The following is a 20,115-nucleotide window of genomic DNA, read 5'->3' as shown; positions in this document are numbered from 1 at the left end:
TCTATAGGAACATTTTTCAAACCTCTCTGGCTACCCCAAAGATAAATTATAATTGGGCAATTATGTAGCTGAATCATCAATCAGAAGGAAAGGAAAAGCACTCTCAAAATATTAGGGGAAATAAAAAGCCAAAGAACATGTTTAACTGAAGACTAGATTGAAACAGTATTTTTAAGTGGATGAGAGCCACAAATCTGGTTGTTCTGTCCATGGATGCGTAAGTTTAGTCTGTTAACTAAGTAAAATGGGGGCAGGGGGAGAAGCCCTGCAACTCTGGTGGTTTCCAAACTTTCCCTTAAAAAGCAGTATAACTTTTTAACATGTTCATTATCTCATTAATCCTTATGACTTTCATTTGAGATATGCATTAAACTCCACATTTACAGATGAAAGGCTCATAAAAGTTGCTCATGGTTTCACAGCCAGTAAAGCAACAAAGTTTGAACTCAAACCCAGTTTAACGGATTCCCATAGCCACAAGAGCAAGCCTACGTTCTTGTTGCCTCAGTGATTGTTAAATAAGCAAAGGAAATATAAAACTTGAATAAAGTTGATACTACACCCTATAGAAGCATTTCTAGAATCTATTTTTCAATTTATTTTTAAAAATGGTAAAACAGACATACACAAAATTTATCTTTTTAAATCATTTTTAAGCATACAATGCAATGGCATTAGATATATTCACATTGTTGTACAACCACACTATTCACCTCTAAACTCTTCATCTTGTAAAACTGAAACTCTATGCCCAGTAAGCAATAACTCTTCATTTCCTCTTCCTATAACCCCTGGAAACTACGTTCTACTTACCATCTCTATGCATTTGACTAATTTGGGTACCTTATATAGGTGGAATCATCAATATTAATACTCCTGTGACTAAGTTATTTCACATACTGTATACTAATTCTTTTGGGTATATAACCTGTCTCAGTGTGCTCTGCCTGATGTAACAAAATATCATAGACCAGATGGCCTGAACAATAGAAAACTTTTTCTGGAGGCTTGGAAATCTAAGATTAAGATACAGTTGATGTGGCAGCCTGAGAAGACTAATAAAAACACCTAAGTACAAAAAGTAAACTGTCTTTTTTCTGTTAACCTGAAATCACAAAATGACTACTGGAATGTTAAACAAACAAACAAACAAAATCCACTGATAAACACAAAGATCTCATCTCCTCAGGCCACTGAACACAGTATTTTACAACCTAAAATATTTTAACACTTTAAATGATCAAATGATTAAATTTGAGCTTTGATAGTATGCAGGATAATTATAGTAAATATCTAAATTTAATAAAAGTTCAATCTTTGACAATTCTCCACTTCTTCAGCCCATAATTAAAATTGCAAGGGAAAGCATTAATCAATTAAAAAAAAAATCAAAATGACCTGAATCCATGAGAGTTAACACTTGTGACTGCAGTTAGAGGGATTCTGAGCTAGTTTACAAATCAAAGAGGTAAGAACAGAGATTTATAAAGCTCTTCCTGTTCTTCATAATTGGAACTTTAAATAGAACACTAACATTACCACTTAAAATTAGGTTACACTAGTAACTTGAAAGAGTACATGTCAAAATAAGTTTGTCCAGTTACCCACTGGAAGATGTATATAGATACAGACACAGATGCATAAACTTATACATAAATATACACAAATATATAGATATATATGTATTTATATATACTACAAGAAAACTTACAGTATCCATAAGAACATCCATTCTAAGAACTATAAGAAAGCCATCAAGTTTAATTATATTAAAAAAAACTAAGAACTTTGGCAGAGTAAAAGATGTGAAAAGTCATTAAAGTATAAATGACAAATAAAAAATACTTCCAATTCCAAAAAAGGAATACTATTTATAAAATATGCAGAACTTCTACAAATCAATAACATGAAACATGATAAAATATAACCAAAGGATTCCACAAGTAATTAAGAAATATATACAAACAATAAACATTTAAAACCAACAAAAATATTCTATAGCAAACATATAGATTAAAATACTTATGGACAATGACCAAAAGTATCAAATCATTTTAAGCCAATTTCTTTTACCACCTTTAAAATAATCAACTAACCTGGGCCACTTTAATTGAATTCTGGGTAGAGCCACCAGCATGATATTCAACTTTGAATTTTTTTACAAGTTCATCAAACCTAGAAGGAAATCACAGTAGAAAAAAGTTAGCATTTGTCAGTTGTCACAATGCAAATTTTTCTGATTAGAAGCTCATTAAATTACATTTAGTGAAATTTTTGAATTACATAATTATGTTGAATAAATGAATTAAAATGCTATATGAAAACAACTTTCCTAAATTTCCATACTTAACAAATTGTTTTCCACAAGTGTACAATTATGAGACTTTAAAATACATAGGGTGACCATAATTAGACATTAAAAACAAGGTAAAAATAAGAATTTGTAAGTTATTAAATATTTATAAGCAATGAATATTTTCCTACTTTAAATGAACTCTAAAATTCTTACAAATGTATGCTCTAATAAGTTCAAAATTTTTAAATATCATAAAGGCTACTGTTTTAAAACTTAAAGAATTACAAAACTACATGGAGTTGCAGGATTCTTAGGAAAGTTGCTTGGTGACAGTTTCTGTATCTGCCAAATAGAGAGGAAGAGAGAGATGATCTAAAGCTTTCATACTTCATTACTTTGGCATCTGATAAAGGAAGATATATATACTAACTACACATAGTACTTTTCATACAAGGTGATGCATGTAAATCCCTAGTATTACACTCAAAGGGCTAAGTAAACTGATTAAAATGTCTCAAATCACATGGTGTTTAATAATCTAGATGACAAGTCAATATTCCCTACTACACATTTCTAACATGTTGGATGCTGTGGGAGATAACCAAAGGGCATAGGCATAAACTTTATTTTAAAGGATTTATATGTTTTGGAGGGACAAGGATGAATATGCATGAAACAAGAGAAAATTTAAAAATACCAAGTTATCCACAAACAAAATGTATGCAATACAGACAGCAAGGGTTACAGAAGATCAAAGAAGAGAGACTGGGATGTGAATACAGTATTCAGGAAAGATACCGGTCCTAGTGCTATTTTCACAACTTTAAAATTTTAAGCTCAGAAGGAGGTTTTTTACTCAAATGAAACCTTTCACACAACTTCAAAATGCAAAAAGGGATAAATACAGAGATGGTTACATTAGGAACAGGGAAAACAGAGTTACTATACCCACTTCTATACTTCCAATTGCCTTCAAATCCCATCTATAAAACCCTGAGATGTCAATAAACACAACTGGCAAAGCCCAAACTGTGGACAAGGTGGCTCGGTGGTAAAGAATCCACCTGACAATGCAGGAGACACAGGAGATGCATGTTCGATCCCTGGGTGAGGAAGGGATTTCTTACCTATAGGGTAAGAAATGGCAACTCACTCCAGTATTCTAGCCTGGGAAATTCCATGGAGAGAGGGGGCTGGTGGTCACAGGAGCCAGACATGAGGAACACACACTAGAAAGTTTTCACAACAGTATCTGTATACCTTTAAGAAGAACTTACAAAAAACAATCTTAAAGACCCAGATAAGCACAATAGTGTGCTCACTGATCTAGAGCCAGACATCCTGGAGTGCCAAGTCAAGTGGGCCTTAGGAAGCATCATTACAAACAAAGCTAGTGGAGGTGACAGAATTCCAGCTAAGCTATTTCAAATCCTAAAAGATGATGGTGTTAAAGTGCTGCAGTCAAAATGCCAGAAAATTTGGAAAACTCAGCAGTGGCCTCAGGACTGGAAAAAATCAGTTTTCATTCCAATCCCAAAGAAAGGCAACGCCAAAGAATATCCAAACAACTGTACAAGTGCACTCATCTCACACCCCAGCAAAGTAATGCTGAAAATTCTCCAAGCGAGGCTTCAGCAGTATGTGAACTGGGAATTTCCAGATGTTCAAGATGGATGTAGAAAAGGCAGAGAAACCAGATTATCAATTGCCAACATCCACTGGATCATAGAAACTGCAAGAGAATTCCAGAAAAATATCTACTTCTGCTTCACTGACTACGCTAAAGTCTTTGACTCTATGGATGACAACAAACTGTCGAAAATTCTTAGATGTGGGAATACCAGACCACTTGACCTGTCTCCTGACTTCCCTGGTGGCTCAGATGGTAAAGTGTCTGCCTACAATGAGGGAGACCTGCGTTCAATCCCTGGGTCGGGAAGATCCTCTGGAGAAGGAACTGGCAACCCACTCCAGTACTCTTGCCTGGAAAATTCTATGGATGGAAGAGCCTGGTAGGCTACAGTCCGTGGGGTCGCAAAGAGTCAGACACGACTGAGTGACTTCACCTTACCTTATCTTTTTGACCTGCCTCCTGAGAAATCTGTATGGAGGCCAAGAGGCAACAGTTAGAACTGGACATGGAACAGAGTGGTTCCGAATAGGGAAAGGAGTACATCAAGGCTGTATAGTGTCACCTTGATTATATAACTTATATGGAGATTTCATCATGTGAAATGCCGACTGGATGAAGCACAAGCTGAAATCAAGACTGCAAAGAGAAATATCAATAACCTCAGATATGCAGATGACACCACCCTTATGGTAGAAAGTGAAGAGAAACTAAAAAACCTCTTGATGAAAGTGAAACAGGAGAGTGAAAAGGCCTGCTTAAAACTCAACATTCAGAAAACAAGGATCATGGCATTGGGTCCCATCACTTCATGGCAAATAGACAGAGAGACAATGCAAATAGTGAGAGACTTTATTTTGGGGGGCCACAAAAGCACAGCAGATGGTGACTGCAGCCATGAAATTAAAAGATGCTTACTCCTGGGAAGAAAAGCTATGACCAACCTAGACAGCATATTAAAAAGCAGAGACATTACTTTAAAGACAAAATTCAATCTAGTCAAAGTTATGGCTTTTTCAGTAGTCATGTATGGATGTGAGAGTTGAACCATAAAGAAGGCTGAGCACCAAAGAATTAATGCTTTTGAACTGTGGTGTTGGAGAAGACTCTTGAGGTCCCTTGGACTGCAAGGAGATCAAACCAATCAATCCTAAAGGAAATCAACCCTGAATATTCACTGGAAGCTAGAGGTTAAGCTCCAATAGTCAGCCACCTGATGCAAAGAACCAACTCACTGGAAAAGACCCTGATGCTGGGTAAGATTGAAGGCAGGAGGAGAAGGGGAAGTCAAAGGATGAGATGGTTGGATGGCATCACCAACTAAATGGACATAAGTTTGAGCAAGCTCCGGGAGTCGGTAATGGACAGGGAAGCCTGGCGTGCTGTAGTCCACAGGGTTGCAAAGAGTCGGACGTGACTGAGCAACTGAACTGAATGGAATAATACTAATCTATTGGAAGGACTGATGCTAAAGCTGAAACTCCAATACTTTGGCCACCTCATGTGAAGAGTTGACTCACTGGAAAAGACCCTGATGCTGGGAGGGACTGGGGGCAGGAAGAGAAGGGACGACAGAGGATGAGATGGCTGGATGGCATCACCGACTCGATGGACATGAGTTTGAGTAAACTCCAGGAGTTGGTGACGGACAGGGAGGCCTGGAGTGCTGCAATTCATGGGGTCGCAAAGAGTCAGACACGACTGAGTGACTGAACTGAACTGAACTGAACTGAATACTTACAGGACAGAAGAAAAAGTACATAGTCCCAGATGCAGATACGTGGGAGTTGTGGTAGTCTAGGAAATGTTCTCTTCGAATTACTTTCTAAACTATATATCAGCTAAGAATGATACTGGAGATTGGAAGAGAAAGGAAGAATCAGTGGACAAAATAAACATTAAGTGATTAATTGCTCTATCTGTCTGAGGTCATTCCACTTTCAAAAGCCAATTTATCTAAATATCAGAACCTGTGAATGTAACCTTATTTGGAAAAAAAAAAAGTGGCGGGTCTTGCAGGAAGTAAAGATTTGGGGATCTTGAGGAGGTAAAATCCTCCCTCTTGAATTACTCAGCTAAGTCTCAGACCCCAATGCCAGTTCTTCTTACAATGGACAAAAGAGAAGACAGAGGTGAGGATGGAGACAGAGATTGGACAAATGTGGCCAAGAGCCAAGGAATGCCAGCATCCATGAAAAGTTGGAAGAGACAAAGATTCTCCACTTCAGAAGGAGTACAACTATGCTAACACCTTGATTTCAGACTTCTGCTTCCCAAGAACTTTAAGAGAATAAATTTCTGTTGAAGGCCACCCCAGTTTGTTGTTGCTACAGCAACACCATCCTTTCTCACTCTCTCAAGAATCTTTCCTTAAGTTATGTCTTACCTGCTCCATCATTAATTTCTTCCTTCCAACAACAAAGAATCAGATATAATATTTTGGTAATAACTGGGGGGTAGACTTAGTACAGACACTAAAACCACAGTAGACCAACAACAATCTGTACTGTTTACTTTGTTTTTGTTATCAATTCCCCCAGCACCATCCAAAGGAGCTTTCTGTTCATAGTGAAAAGTTCTGTATCTGTGCATCCAGTCTGGCAGCCACTAGCTAGCTACTGCATGCTTGGAAGGTAGGCAGTGTGACTGATGTTTTATTTCAAATAAAAATTTAAATTTCATTTAACTTTATTAACTTACACTTGAACATCTATAGCCTCAAGGCTAGCGGCTACCTTCTAGACTATTATGGTTTAAAAAGAATACCAGCTTTTCAAGATGCTCTAGAGAAAAAGGATTACAAGACCAAATAAGCATAGGAAATTGTGTATTCTATTCTCATCTTGAAGATTCATATTGTATATCAGCATATTAAAAGCACTGAGATATCTGAAACAAAAAAACATGTTTTATTTATTGAACATACAGGATCTTAGAACCCTCTGAGGTTCTAGGGTTAGTTTCCATAGCTAACACTTATGTAATATTTACTACATGCCAGAATCAACTGTTTTAAAATTTTACCCAAATCATTTTTTTAAATGCTCAATACAAGTTTATAACATGGGTACTACTATTAGCTCCTATTTTTTTCAATTTCTTTTCAACAAATACCTACATGCTACAGTATGCAGTATTTCAAATTTTGGTCTGATAAATCCTGATGAATTCTGATAGACAAGGTACGTCCATTTCAAAATGTTTAATTTTTCATTTTAATTTTTTACTGTGTGTACGCACTGATTCTCAGTTCAATTCAGTTCAGTCGCTCAGTCATGTCCGACTCTTTGCGACCCCATGAATCACAGCACGCCAGGCCTCCCTGTCCACCACCAACTCCCGGAGTTCACCCAAACTCATGTCCATCGAGTCAGTGATGCCATCCAACCATCTCATCTTCTGTGGTCCCCTTCTCCTCCTGCCCCCAATTCCTCCCAGCATCGGGGTCTTTTCCAATGAGTCAACTCTTCACATGAGGTAGCCAAAGTATTGGAGTTTCAGCTTCAGCATCAGTCCTTCCAATGAACACCCAGGACTGATCTCCTTTAGGATGGACTGGTTGGATCTCCTTGCACTGATTCTACTAAATAGTTGAACATTCTTCAACATTCAGTCTACTTCTTCAAAGTAGACTTATACTACTGACACTTTCCATATATTTCAATTGAGAAATATTAAGTAACCAAAATATATGTACAATATAACCCAAGAAAATTACAATATGTATGTGTATCCTGCAAGCAAAATTACCCAATATGTATGTATACTAAAAAGGACCTAGAAGATTACAACCAAGGTGTTAAGAGTGGTTTACTCCAAAGTAGAAGCAATTACAGACCTTATATACTTTTTTTTTATTGTGTAATAAGCATAGAAACTGTTCGTAATAAAAACATTTAAAAATCTACTTCATCTTATAATGGAAGAAAATAGCAGTTTTTCCATACAACAATACAAATAGAACTATATACAAATCAAAACACAGAGCAGAGAAGTGAGTGGTTCTGAATGAAAGAGGCAGGGGAAGAGTAACATCTGAAGTGGAATTTGACAGATATGGGAGAAAAAATATTCAGGGCTAAGGATAAAACAAAACTCTAACATATTCAGGGAAATAAGTTATACACAGACTAAAATGTAGGTAAAAATCAAAGTAGTAAAAACTGACAGAAGCGAACTCTCTCTGCCAGACTAATAAGCTTCAGTACTAGTCAGTAGGCAACTAGGAATTATTAAAATCTATTTACTGATAGTGTGAAAGGTAGATTTTATTTTTAAATGATAATAGCACTCCTCTAAGAACAAGGTAGATTAAAGGGAGGCAGACTGGGACTTTCCTGGGGATCCAGTGGCTAAGACTCCACACTCTCAATGCAGGGGGCCTAGATTCAATCCCTGGCTCAGGGAACTAGACCCCACACACAACTGCACAGCCAAATAAACAAAATATTTTTTAAAAAGAGTGGAGGGGGAAAATCACATCTTTTGAGGGCAAAAAAAAAAAAGAACAAAGAGTGAGAGAGAAAGAGAGACAGGCACATCGCAAGCCTTTGGAAAAGTTCGTAAGTCCGATGCTGAGACAAGGGGCTAGAGGGAAGTGATCAAGCTAAGGAATCATTTCCAAAGTTGAAGACATCACATGTGATAAATAACTGGAAGTAAAAGATGTGTGAGAGGGAAAACAATCCTGAGACTTCTACTTTGGATTACCAGTTGGATGGTGTTAAGAAAGGAAATACAAGAAAGAAGAAAACTCATATGGAAAAAAGGGAACTCCTAAGTATGTGATTATCAAACCTAGAAAGATTTCTGTTTAGGGAACTAACTGCACGGAGGAAAAATTTATTTTCTTTCATCTCTTGCATGGATTGGGCACATCTTCTCTACACAATTTTCTAATTGATACAAAATCTCCTGATTTTATATGAATGTTCCACATTGTCTATGACAAAACTATAAATGCACTCAGTGGAAAATGCCAGGAAAAGAAGGACTGTATATCTTTAATGAAAGAACAAAAAAGTTAAGCTAAAATATTAATAAGCCTCAAAACCATGATTAAAATTGTATAGGGATATAATCAATTATACAAAAACCCTAAATATTTTCTAGGTTATTTAGAAATAACAGAGTTTATGATACCTTTACTTTTGATGGAGAACTTCAATATATTTCAGAATGTGATTTTTTTTTCTATAGGGAGCGATGTGTCTATTTCTGTACTTTATAGATACATTCTTACTTTTTCCTTTCTCTGAGCTTCTTTGTCTGAATGCAGTGAGTGTATCAAACACCTCAATAAAAAACAGAATTGAAACTAACAGCTGATCCATGTCATAATGAAACTATTTTCATTAAAGAAAATTTTAAATAAAAATTGATGTCACTGGGATATAATTCAGAATTTCTCAAAGACTAACCTTATGGAAAAAAGAAGAATGCAATATACCATATACTGCTAAAGAATTTTAATACTTGTGTACAGTATTAAGCTGATGGTGTACAGGAGAACTTAAATTTTCAGTAACACTCTCAGCTCTCATATCACATATTATTAAATACTTCATAAATATGCTATCTATATATATATGCTTTGTTTTTGAGAAGAAAAGCAAAAAAACAATAGAGTAGAGAGAGGACTTCAAATACTAACATGGCAGGCAGAGATGTGACTAAATACTAGTCTTTTAATCCTGGTTTAATATTAAACCATACCTCAGAGTGGTAATACGCACAGAAAAGTTATCATAAGAAAATGATCAACCATGAAAATTTTAAGTCTATTACAAGATAACAGAGACTTCTGATAAAAATAATACTGATGATCATAAGCATGCTACTAGCAGGAGCAAAGAGCTTCTAATTTTGGAACAGCTGGGCAATGACTAAATGACCAAAGTAAACATAGTCAACCAAACATAATTCATCCTTTAGCATAAAAGCTCTTTTGGCATTGAGGTCAAGCCAAGTATTAATGGAAAAGAATGTAGGAGAGTATACTACAAAGAGATTCACCTTTTCAAAAACAGTGATTACTATATTAACTACAACATGGCTAGCAGAGCTGCCACGATTGCCCTGAGAAATATCAATAACCTCAGACACAGATGACACCACCCTTATGGCAGAAAGTGAAGAGGAACTAAAGAGCCTTTTGATGAAGGTGAAAGAAGAGAGTGAAAAAGTTGGCTCAGAGCTCAACATTCAAAAAAAGAAGATCATGGCATCCAGTCCCATCACTTCATGGCAAATAGATGGGGAAACAATAGAAACAGTGAGAGACGTTATTTTCTTGGGCTCCAAAATCACTGCAGAGGATGACTAAAGCTATGAAATTAAAAGACGCTTGCTCCTAGGAAGAAAAGCTATGACCAACCTAGACAGCATATTAAAAACCAGAGACATTACTTTGCCAATAAAAGTCCATCTAGTCAAAGCTATGGTTTTTCCAGTAGTCACGTACGGATGTGAGAGTTGGATCATAAAGAAGGCTGAGCATCGAACAATTGATGCTTCTGAACTGTGGTGTTGGAGAAGACTCTTCAAAGTCCCTTGGACTGCAAGGCGATCCAACCAGTCAATCCTAAAAAAAATCAGTCCTGAATATTCACTGGAAGGACTGATGTTGAAGCTAAAAGTCCAATACTTTGGCCACCTGATGCGATGAGCCAACTCATTAGAAAAGACCCTGATGCTGGGAAAGATTGAAGGCAGGAGAAGGGAATGACAGAGGATGAGATGGCTAGATGGCATCACTAACTCAACGGACCTATGGTTGAGAAAGCTCTGGAAGATGATGAAGGACAGGGAAGCCTGGCGTGCTGTAGTCCGTGGGGTCACAAAGAGTCAGAAATAACTGAGTGACTGAAAAACAACAACTACAACACGGTCAGATAAGACTATGGAGAAGTCAACAACTGAAAAGTTTAATGGAAGAGAAATATGGTGCTACCTTTAAGACAGTATCTAGATTTTGCTGCTTATTATTATACTAAACTGTTCATTTCATAAAATTTCCAACTAGTATCCACTTTACAAAGTCGGAATGAGGAACAAACACTAAATGATTTTTCAATGAGTTTTAAGAAATAAACACAAGCAGAGTCTAACTGAGAAAGTTAAGCACTCAAGAATAAAGAATAACAACCACACAAAAGTAAAAATCAGGAGTGTAAAGGTTAAGGAGAATAGTATTTATCGGAGGATGATAATAAAACAATGTATATATACACTAAACCTTAGAAAAAACAATCATAAGACTCTTAATTCCACTGACAGTGATTCACACATAAGGATATGAATGATAAACTAAGTTTTATCCCTTATAATCTGGGGCTCAAATATAATCTAGTTCAAATTTTTAAGATTCAAAGAAAGTTTTAGAATGTAGGGCATTTTTAATTCCTATCTTTACTCAGTTTTTAGGTTAAGAAATTTCTTTCAAATAAACCTCTTTTTTAACCCTAAATAAATTACCCTACCAGCGATGTAAACTGGTAAGACAAATGGGAAAGACACAAATGTGAGACTTTTAAAGAAAAACTTTAGAAATATGAACTTATTTCCTGACATTCCTGAAAAAAGTGATTTACCAATCTAGATATTTTTCATATTACATAACATTAATCCCTGACAAGTTTGGAAACCTATACTCAGTCTGAATATGTCATTGTGAGGCTAGTGACTAAGGATGCTAAAGCGTTGTTTAGCATTTCTGACTTAAACATTAACTGACCCACCATTTCAAAGATATTGTTATAAAAATACTCATCAGCATTTTTTATAAATATTAACTCTGAGAAGTATATACTTTTCAGGATTGACTGCATCTGCTCTTGAACTCTGTTCTCCACATCTTTCCCTTCTTTTTAATAGGCTCTTTAAGGTCCTCCACCCTCCAACCTTTTTCTCCAGAGGTAAAGATATACAGGAGTAGTTAGAGCTCTATTGGAACCTGATGTTTCTTCCAGTATTTACAAGAAATTTCAATTCTTAGTATGATCTGTCGTCTAGCAATTCTGAATTGCAGGTTATGTGATTCTATTTACGTGCCTTGTTTTAAGAAGACCAAGGAAATTCACTTTCATTATCCTCCAAGTCCAGTTAAATGATTTTTGATTAATTTCTCTTAGTAAGTGGCAGACTCAGGACTAAGAGATCCATCCAAAAATTAAGAAAACATTAAAAGCATATAAAGTAAAAATAAGATAATTTAGAATAAAATACACCTTACTGGCTTGAACCTAAGAACAGAAAAATTACACATTAACATTTAAGGAGCTATTTCTGTAACTTAATTTCTTCTCTCCTGTTGTTTTTTTTTTTTTTTCCTTATCATTCTTTTTATTTTTATGACTCTTTAGAAGGATTTTCTGCATGCATCTTGAAATCATAAGGAAAATTTCACATATACCCTATAACTTAGGATCAATCATTCTTAAACCTCCTTAAAAAAGTTCTTGTAAGTAAAATAAAAGAAATATCAACAGGAAAATGTCCACAAAACCATCCTTTATAATTTCTAGTTCTATCTTAGGGCAATTGCTTCCCACTTTCACAGCAACTAAAGTAAAGTCTCTTTTATCCCAGTCTTGGAAGGAAAAAGAGTGAGCTCAGAAGATAAAGAAGACCTCAGATTGTGCTAACATCACAGCATAGAAACCAAACATTAAAAATTTCGAAAACTTCATAAAGAAGACATATGAAGGATAAGATACATGTAAAATCTTTATAGTAAAACTCAAAATATTTAACTTCCTTAAGAAAGCATTCATAACTGCCAAGTAGGGTTCTGATGAAGTTCCTTTCCTAAACTTCTCATCTAAACAAATAATAAATGAAAAAACATCACTAATTCTAAACAGGTTATACTTATTAAGACCAAATGTTAATAGAATAACACAGTGGGGAAAAATCCATAGGCCAGTAGAAAGATTCAAAGCTTTGAAATCTTTTACCACAAATGTTTAGTGAGGTTCAAAAAAATTCACTTAAATGTCAGTTTGATAAAAGCCAAAAGAACATTTCCCACATGTGTTTATATTTAAGCATATTTTTAAAAGATGGAAAAAGTAACAGTCATTCAAAACCAGGGTTAAGTTAGCTCATGAGGATCGTAATTTAAAGGTATTTCTCTAACCTCTAATTTTATTTTCCTTGATAAGAAAGCAGTTTTAAGCATGCATTGCTTAGGTAAGTCTTTATTCAATTCTAAAACGTTTAAAAGTTTTAATTATTCCCATTTATAACTCTGAAGATGAATGAAGATGTCTGCACGAGAAATAACTGTTGAAAAGTACTTTGTATAGAAGATGATTAAGATAAAATGAATTATTCCTAAATACAGATGCACAGCATACACATTATGTATCCCCTCCTTATAAAAATATACAAGGAAACTTCACTAAACCAATGTACAAGTTTCATTAAATAGTAAAACTGTTTGACATTTACTTTTAAACTATGCAAGAAAAAGTCATATATAAGAAAAAGAGAAATACTGTAAGATAGTGTTTCTCGAAATGAGACAAACAGTCTCCTGATAAACTTAAGAGTGTCACCCATATGTCCACAGAAAGTTCCAAAACACAAAATACTCTTTTTCATCCATTACTGCTTTGTTATTTCTATCACAGAATACATGGTTTATAATGGGGCCTTAGTTTCTTTAATACAAACACTTCATAAACATATGTAACAGATATGGATATGGACAGTATTTAAGCAACAAATTAATCATTTTTCTCTATCCAACTATAAAAAGTGTCATTTATCAGAAACACTCAAACATTCAGATTTCTTATCAAAACATAACACATAGAAATTTTGATTCTGAGTCATAAATAGCATTTCTACTGACAACTAGTAAAGTCATACATATTATAAATCACTAAAGGTACAAGAGATCTTTGGAAGCAACAATCACCAAATGAATAAATTTCTATGGAGGTGAGAACTGTTTAGAGTTGGCCAGAACCAGCAGCTGTTTGTCTGACCTGTCCAAATTTGTACTCACAAGCTTTAGGCCAGAGAGACAAAATTTGACAATTCAGGAACCACAAACATAGAGCTGGTTTGTCCCATAACACATTTGCTGAATTCTGAAAATGAAATGCAAACTAAGGAGGTTAACCAAAATCACCTGAAAACCAGAAAGTCTGCCCAGTCTGGCCGTGCTTACAAAACAAAGGCCAAGAGCAAAGGAACTAAAAATATGTTAGGCAAGAAATGAACTCCACAGGAAGAGGGGAGAATAAAAACTAAAGATAGACACTCTTCTACTGGGAAGCAGGAGAGGATGTGTGGCTATCCTGGTTCTATCTCGAAGCTGAAAATTCAAACTTTGGGTTTAGCAGAACAATGGTATGGGGGTGGAAGGGAGGGGGATTAAAAAAAAAAGTTGGATAATTTTATTCATTACATAGTACTAAAGTGATAAAATTGGAAACTTAAGAGTCTAAAACAAAATATCAGTTTCCTAATGTAAACCGGTACAGCCATTATGGAGAACAGCATGGAAGTTCCTGAAAAAACTCAAAATAGAGTTACCATACAATACTACAATCCCATTCCTGGGCATAATTCTGGAGAAAACTTTTATTAAAAAAGGTTATATATAATACACAATGGAATATTACACAGCCATGAAAAAGAATGAAATAAGGTTATTTGCAGTAACATGGATATACCTAAAGATTATCATACTAAGTGAAGTATGCCAGATGGACAAATATCATATGCTATTCTTTTATAAGAAATCTAAAAAAAAAGATACAAATGAACTTATTTACAAAACAGAAATAGACTCACAGACGCAGAAAACAAATTTAGGGTTACCAAAAGGGAAAGGGGAGAGGGGATAAATTAGGAGGTTGGTATTATCATATATAAACTATTACATATATAATAGATAACTAACAAAAAGCCCTACTGTATAGCACAGGGAACTATACTCAACATTTTGTAATAACCTATAATAGAAAAGAATTTGGGAAAGAATATATGTATAAATCACTGCTCTGCATAGGTGAAACTAACCTAACATTGTAGATCAACTATACTCAAATTTTAGAAAATATATATATATTTCAAATGTCAGTCTCCTACTTGAGATATTTGTCAAATTTTGAACATGTACTGGGAAGAAAGCTAAAGAATTAAACTAAAAACCTCTGAGAGACGTTCTGGTGGACTGTTTCACAGCTGAGACAAAGACCCCAGGGGTCTAAATTAAGAATCTTAGAGAGTCAAGCTCTAGAAACAGAGGCAAGCAGTGTAGACCAAGTCTATTAAAACCAAAAATCAACTCTGACCTAGATTTAATTCTTAACTTTGTTACAGTGATCAGCTCTCCTTTCACTTCACATCAGCCTCATAAACAAATGGGTGAACAGTCTGGTAGAATACACAATCTGAAGGGTCAACAGCTCTTATATAAAGTGAACAGCAAACAGTGAACAACTGATAGTTATGCAAAGAGGCAAAGTAATTTTATTGACAACTAAAAATGAAAAAAACAATAAAGAAGTTTCAAAATGATTTAAATACTGGAAATAAGAAAAGAGACTTTATAGTAACTATAATATTTTCAAGGAATTAAAGGAAAGAATGCATAAACTAGAAACACTGGAGAATTTAGAGGATTAGAATTATAAAAAAGAGTAAACATTTAGAACTGAACAATTTGATATATGTGAGTTTAAGAATTTATTGTTCAAATAACTATAAGTTTGAATATAAATTCAAGCTGAGAATATTTTCTCTGTATCTTCCTATTACTTAGCCCAAGACAAGTCTGAGTCTGAGGCAGAACTGGGAAAATAAAGCCCCAGATCTGTGGCTAGGAGACCAGAAATGAGAACTCCAGAAAACAAAAACTACTAGAACTCTTTAAGTATCTAGAAAAAAAGGAACGACTCAGCAAAGAAATAAAAGATATAAAGAAGATCAAATAAACATTCAATAAGTGAAAATTTAAAATTCACTAGATGGACTCAACAACCCCACTCCAGTACTTTTGCCTAGAAAATCCCATGGACGGAGGAGCCTGGTAGGCTGCAGTCCATGGGGTCGCTAGAGTTGGACAGGACTGAGCGACTTCCCTTTCACTTTTCACTTTCGTGCATTGGAGAAGGGATTGGCAACCCACTCCAGTGTTCTTGCCTGGAGAATCCCAGGGACGGGAAGCCTGGTGGGCTGCTGTCTATGGGGTCACACAGAGTCGGACACGACTGAAGCGACTTAGCAGCAGCAGCAGCAGTAGTAGATGGACTCAATAGAAAAATTAAAACTCACTATACTTGAAGACCAATCAATACAGTCTGAACAATAGAGAGAAAAATGATTTTTTTTAAATGAGAAAATACTCAGATACCTATGAAATACTACTAGAAGATCTAGCATTTATGCTATCAAAGAATCAAAGGGAGAGAAAAATGCAGTGCAGAAAAAAATTTGAAGAAATAGCACCTTAAAACTTCCCAAATTTGATTAAAGACACATTCTTATAGGCTTAAGAAGCTAAAAAAAATCCAAAGAAATCTATGCCTAGACAAATGAGAAGAACCCGGAGGGTGGAACCAGATGGAATATCAGTATTTAAAAGGAAAAGATTTAAAAGGGAGGAAGAAGTGGGGAGGGCAGATATCAACCTATAGTTGAAATTCCTTACCAAGAACACAAAAGACAAGTCTGATACCAATATGGTCAAATTAGGATTTTACATAGCAAGTGATCAAGATAGACAGATTCCTTAAGTAAAGGCTCTGGTATAGACAGATCTGGCTTTAATTTCATATTCATCTAATTGTCTGAGATGGGGCAAGTAATTTATATTCTCCAAGATTAAGTTTCCTCATGCGTAATGGCAACCCACTCCAGTGTTCTTGCCTGGAGAATCCCAGGGACGGGCGGGGGAGCCTGGTGGGCTGCCGTCTATGGGGTCGCACAGAGTCGGACACGACTGAAGCGACTTAGCAGCAGCAGCAGCAGCACGCGTAAAGCATGGTATTAGAGACTGTTTTGCATTCTGCAGTATTTAAACATAGTGCCCGACAGATACTGGGCACACACAAGCGCGCACGCATGCCAAAAAAAAGAAGGGGGATAAGTGGATGGATGACCTATGGAAGGATTAAAAGAGTCTTTTTGCTGCTGCTGGTGTTGAATTTTTAAGAAGGTACAGACTGCCAATTTGTACACATTTTAACAAAATTAAGTTTTTCTTGAATATTTTTAGGAAGAACTTGACATTGATGGCAATTTTGCCTATGTCACAGATACCTCCTAGACATGAGGTGGAAAATTAAATCAGAAGAACTAAAACAAATAAGAATGTAGAACATTGCTACGAGAGAAATTTAAGTGTAAGACATAAACTTTAGGTTAATATTTATATATGATGCTACCTGGTAAGAAAAAAATTTGTTTATTTATAAACAGTAGAGATCAGATAAGGTGCTCCTACTTGCTTCCTTTACAACATGTTTAAGATGACAAAAGTGTGTGTGTTTGTATGTAGTACACTACTGTACTCATTTATTAACCCCTTATTATCTTTCAATTTGTACAAATCATGGCTACTTTGTCCTGACGTGAGCAATATGCCACTGCCTTGAATACAGTAAGCACTCAATAAATGTTACCAACTATTTTTATAACTGGAGAAATACTTTAGTTGCTGGTTTTGTACAGAATATGCAATTTGGCTATCCTCTAGAAAGAAAAAAAAAAAGAATTAAATGATTGACATCATTAAAAAAAAATTCAAACTTCCCAACATTTTGGATAAACACTTGAAACAAAACATCCTCAAGCTCTACTAAATGCTGCAGCTATAAAAAACAAAAACTAACCACATAACAGTGTTGATTGAAAAGCACATACAACAGACCAATATTATTTTTTACATGATTATTAATGCAATTCCCAGTTTGATAATTAAATTTTAAAGGAAGGATTCTAAAAAGTTATCAGTAATAGAAGTTTTATCTTATCCATGTCTTTGCAGCACAAGACGTTAAAACCAGTATGAAAAGTGTTTGGAGACTGAGGAGATGTTTTCTTTCATCTTCTGAGTACTACAAACAGAGATTCCAATAAAGAAAACCGCAAGTTTGCTGAAGTTTAAAACATCTGGGGTATATCTTAAGATATTCATTTTAAGAGCTCCACGTTAAAGAACAGCCTGAAGGGGAGATGATAAATCTGCTCTAAAAGTGGAAGTGTGTTTTTAATCCCATTGAATATAAACAGACTTTAAAAAAAGAGAGAGAGAGAAAAGAAAAAAGAAACTATAATTTGGAAGCAAAGTACCAAGAGACAAAAATGCTCCATAAAAGAAAACTTTAAAACCAAACACTAGTGCTCAAATATACAATACATAGGACTTACTTGTAAGAGAATATACTAATTTTAGAGGGATCAGAGACCAGAAAGTAACTATCAATAATCCTTTGTAATTGCTAACAAATATATTGGGTGAAGGGTTCAGATAACAAATATTTCCTTTGGTCAAAGATGGCAACTCTCATGAGATAACAATAAACTCTCAGAAGATTATTGTAAGGAATAAACGGGTTAATTTCTATTAAAATCCTGAAGGTGCATTTTTCTTTTGCATGAAGTTAAGCTGTTAATGTAAAAGCCTGTTTCATAAGCAATTATTTACCAAAATACATATTATAAAATGCATCAAGGCATGTTATATGGGATCTTAAAATATGTATTGCTCACAGAATTTAAACTAAAACTGTCCATGAAGCTTATTAACTTGAAAGTACTCATATTGTTCTTTAAGTCAACTGCCAAAAATAGATAAATAAAATAAAACACTGGACTCAGTACAACGTAGACGTCCTCTACTGACATAATTTACAGGTGAATTTCATTTCCAACACTTCAAAGATTGAAATTATATTAACAGGCAATAAACTGTCCCAAATTTGAACATTTTTAGTATTTTCTAAAGGCAAGAACTCTAAAATGAGAATAAAGGACAATCGATGCATAACTGGTTTCTAACTAGAAATATATTTTTCCTTCAGGAGGAGAGGGGCTTCAGAAAACTTTCTCTGTAAAGAGAAAAACACATAATAACAGTATTATTGAGGTAGTTATAAAATAAGAGAGAGAACAAATTTCCAAAAAACTTTTGGCAATTCAAGTCTACTATTAGTAGTAGAACATAATTCTTTTGGGGGGAATAACATTTCATTTAATGGTGTTCAAAACTACTGTTCACCATCATCAAAAATGATTGCAAATGTTCATCTGCTAACACTGATCTATATGAGATTTTACATATTTCAACTTTGAAAATGTCTTTTCACACAGATATACTGCCAAATACCGATATCAATCCACAAGCATATGATTTTAATTGAGTATATTCATCACTTATAAGGCATTTATAGAATTCTATTACAAAAGTCTCTTGGTATTTGCCTTTTAGCATGTCACTATAGATCAATCACTTCTAACTTAAGGTTAGGTAGAGGCTCCTCAATCGCACTGTTAGAAGATTTTGAAATAAGGAAGCTTCTTTGCACCTCCATCAAGGTCTGAAAAATACTGTTGAAACTACAGTTCCAGCCTGGAAAATATGTCTGCTGTCTGTGTGTGAATGGAGATATCACTCCTTGCTTTACCTTCTGACAGAATGACATATATAAAGCAAATTGACATTACTTGTGATTCAAGCTGCCGTGTGTGTGTGTGTATGTGTGTGTGTGTGTGTGTGTGTGTGTGTGTGTGTGTGTTAGTTGCTCAGTCGTGTCTGACTCTTGTGGACTACAGCCTGCCAGGCTCCTCTGTCCAAGGAATTCTCCAGGCAAGAAGACTAGAGTGGGTTGCCATTCTCTTGTCCAGGTCAAGCTGCCTTAGTTGCTGTCAAATGATTACCATGGTCTAAGTTTCACATATAAGAGTTGGTTTGCCTCATAATTAGAAATATTATCAATTAAATCAGTAAGAAGCAATATGAAGATTGAAGCAAAAGGTAATGTTCAAGCCATTCAATATTTCAAGAGTAGTAAAAGGAGTGTGTTCCTGTCTAGAAAATTTTTAATCTTGACTGCAAGCTCAAAAAATTGCAATGATCAAACTTATGGGTGCTAGGTTATGTCAAACAGCTCAAATTTCTTACGAAAACTACAACCAGTTCTTTATGAGATCAAATTATGTTCACTAT

General features: G+C 35.0%; 1 protein-coding gene across 6 annotated transcripts in view; it reads right to left on the bottom strand.

The window, feature by feature from the left end:
• The window catches only part of ADK (adenosine kinase), a 550,282-nt gene that overhangs the window by 371,657 nt on the left and 158,510 nt on the right, over positions 1 to 20,115 (bottom strand). For all 6 annotated transcript variants that reach the window (XM_070782218.1, XM_070782222.1, XM_070782221.1 and 3 more), the window contains one exon: positions 2,097 to 2,175. In XM_070782218.1, the coding sequence (XP_070638319.1) occupies positions 2,097 to 2,175 (79 nt within the window). The remainder of the gene's footprint in view (positions 1 to 2,096; positions 2,176 to 20,115) is intronic.

Source organism: Bos indicus, chromosome 28 (genome assembly GCF_029378745.1).
Source record: "Bos indicus isolate NIAB-ARS_2022 breed Sahiwal x Tharparkar chromosome 28, NIAB-ARS_B.indTharparkar_mat_pri_1.0, whole genome shotgun sequence".
Taxonomy (NCBI): domain Eukaryota; kingdom Metazoa; phylum Chordata; class Mammalia; order Artiodactyla; family Bovidae; genus Bos; species Bos indicus.
The sequence above is the reverse complement of the archived record's forward strand: the minus strand, read 5'-3'. Positions and strand labels throughout refer to the sequence as shown.